This window comes from Eimeria mitis, genomic scaffold (assembly GCF_000499745.2).
Source record: "Eimeria mitis Houghton genomic scaffold, Emh_scaff4314, whole genome shotgun sequence".
NCBI lineage: Eukaryota > Apicomplexa > Conoidasida > Eucoccidiorida > Eimeriidae > Eimeria > Eimeria mitis.
Genome location: NW_013572634.1, coordinates 1,636 through 3,441, shown reverse-complemented (window position 1 = coordinate 3,441; position 1,806 = coordinate 1,636). Strand labels below are relative to the sequence as shown.

Here is a 1,806-nt window from a genome sequence, read left to right as displayed (position 1 = left end):
TATAACACTGCAGCAGCAGCAGCAGCAGCAGCAGCAGCAGCAGCAGCAGCGGTAGCAGCAGGAGAGTAGTAGTAGTAGTAAGAGTAGCAGCAGCAACAGCAGCAGCAACAGCAGCAGCAGCAGCAGCGGTAACAGAAGGAACATTAGGAGGAGGAGGAGTAGTAGTAATAGCAGCAGCAGCAACAGCAGCAGCGGAGACAGCAGCAACACCATCGGGATTTACTATATACAACTGCAGCAGCAGCAGCAGCAGCAGCAGCAGCAGCAGCAGTAGGAAGGGAGGATGCAGAAGAAAGGGATTAGAAGCAGCAGCAGTAGCAGCAACAACACCAGTAGCAGCAGCAGCAGCAACACCAATAGCAGCAGCAGCAGCAACACCAATAGCAGCAGCAGCAACACCAATAGCAGCAGCAGCAGCGACAGCAGCAGCAGCAGCAGCAGCAGCAGCAGCAGCAGCAATGTGTTTACCTCTAGGGCATCAAAGATAAGGGGGCTGATGCTCATCCCCGAAAGCACTACAGCAGCAGCAAGACCCTTGTGCTGCGGCCAAGCCCTGCAGAAGCAGCAGCAACAGCAGCAGCAGTAGCAGCAGCAGCAGCAGCAGCAGTAGCAGCAGCAGCAGCAGTAGCAGCAGCAGCAGCAGCAGCAGCAGCAGCAGTAGCAGCAGCAGCAGCAGCAGTAGCAGCAGCAGCAGCAGCAGTAGTAGTAGTAGTAGTAGTAGTAGTAGTAGTAGCAGCAGCAGCAGCAGCAGTAGCAGCAGCAGCAGCAGCAGCAACGGCAGCAGAGACAGACTCTATATTATAATACAAAGAAGGAGACAAATATAAAAACAAAAATAAATATAAATTAAATAAAAGAAAAAGATAAAAACAAAAATAAATAAATGAAAAAGACAAAGACAAATGTAAATAACAGAGAAAAATAAAGACAAAGACAAGCATAAATAAAAAAGAAAAACTAAAATAATCATAAACAAATAAAAACAAAGACAAAGACAAAGAAAAAGAAAAATAAAGACAAAGACAAAGAAACAAAGACAAAGACAAAGACAAAGACAAAGACAAAGAAACAAAGACAAAGACAAAGACAAAGACAAAGACAAAGAAAAAGACAAAGACAAAGACAAAGACAAAGACAAAGAAACAAAGAGAAAGACATAGAGACAAAGACAAAGACAAAGACAGAGAGACAAAGACAAAGACAGAGAAACAAAAAGATAAATAGATAGTGCATTATCTGTGTAACACAAATAAAAAAAATAAAAATAAATAAAAATAAAATATTTATTTTATTTCTTACTTGTATCAATTACTATTATAAAACATAAAGAAAAAAATAAAATAAAAAAAATAAAAAAAATAAAAAAAATAAAAAAAATATTTATTTTAATTAATTTCTCACTTGTATCAGTGATTATCATAAAACAAAAAAAAATAAAAACATAAAAAAATAAAAAAATAAAAAAATAAATAAAATATTTATTTTATTTCTTACTTGTATCAATGACTATTATAAAACAAAGAAACAAAATAAAAAAAAAAAAAAATAAAATAAATAAAATAAAATAAAATAAATATATATTTTATTTCTTACTTGTATGCTGCAGCAACGGGGGTGGGCCCCGCGAGGCCAACAGCAGCACCAGCAGCAAACCCCGAGAAAATAATTAAATAAAAAAGAGAAGAAGAGAAAAAAAAAGAAAAAAAAAAAGAAAAAGAAAGCAAAAGACAACATAAAAAACAACAAAAAGAAAACGTTTTATATTTATGGAGACGAAAACCTAAAGGCATAGATATACATATTGAT

At 36.4% G+C, this 1,806-nt stretch overlaps 1 protein-coding gene across 1 annotated transcript; it reads left to right on the top strand.

Annotated features, from left to right (window-relative positions):
* Positions 1-283: 283 nt before the first annotated feature.
* On the top strand, positions 284-586 carry EMH_0074150 (uncharacterized protein; the record flags this gene model as incomplete). The annotated part of the gene is made up of 1 exon (XM_013499429.1): positions 284-586. The coding sequence occupies one exon, from the start codon at positions 284-286 to the stop codon at positions 584-586; it is 303 nt and encodes a 100-aa protein (XP_013354883.1).
* Positions 587-1,806: the final 1,220 nt, after the last annotated feature.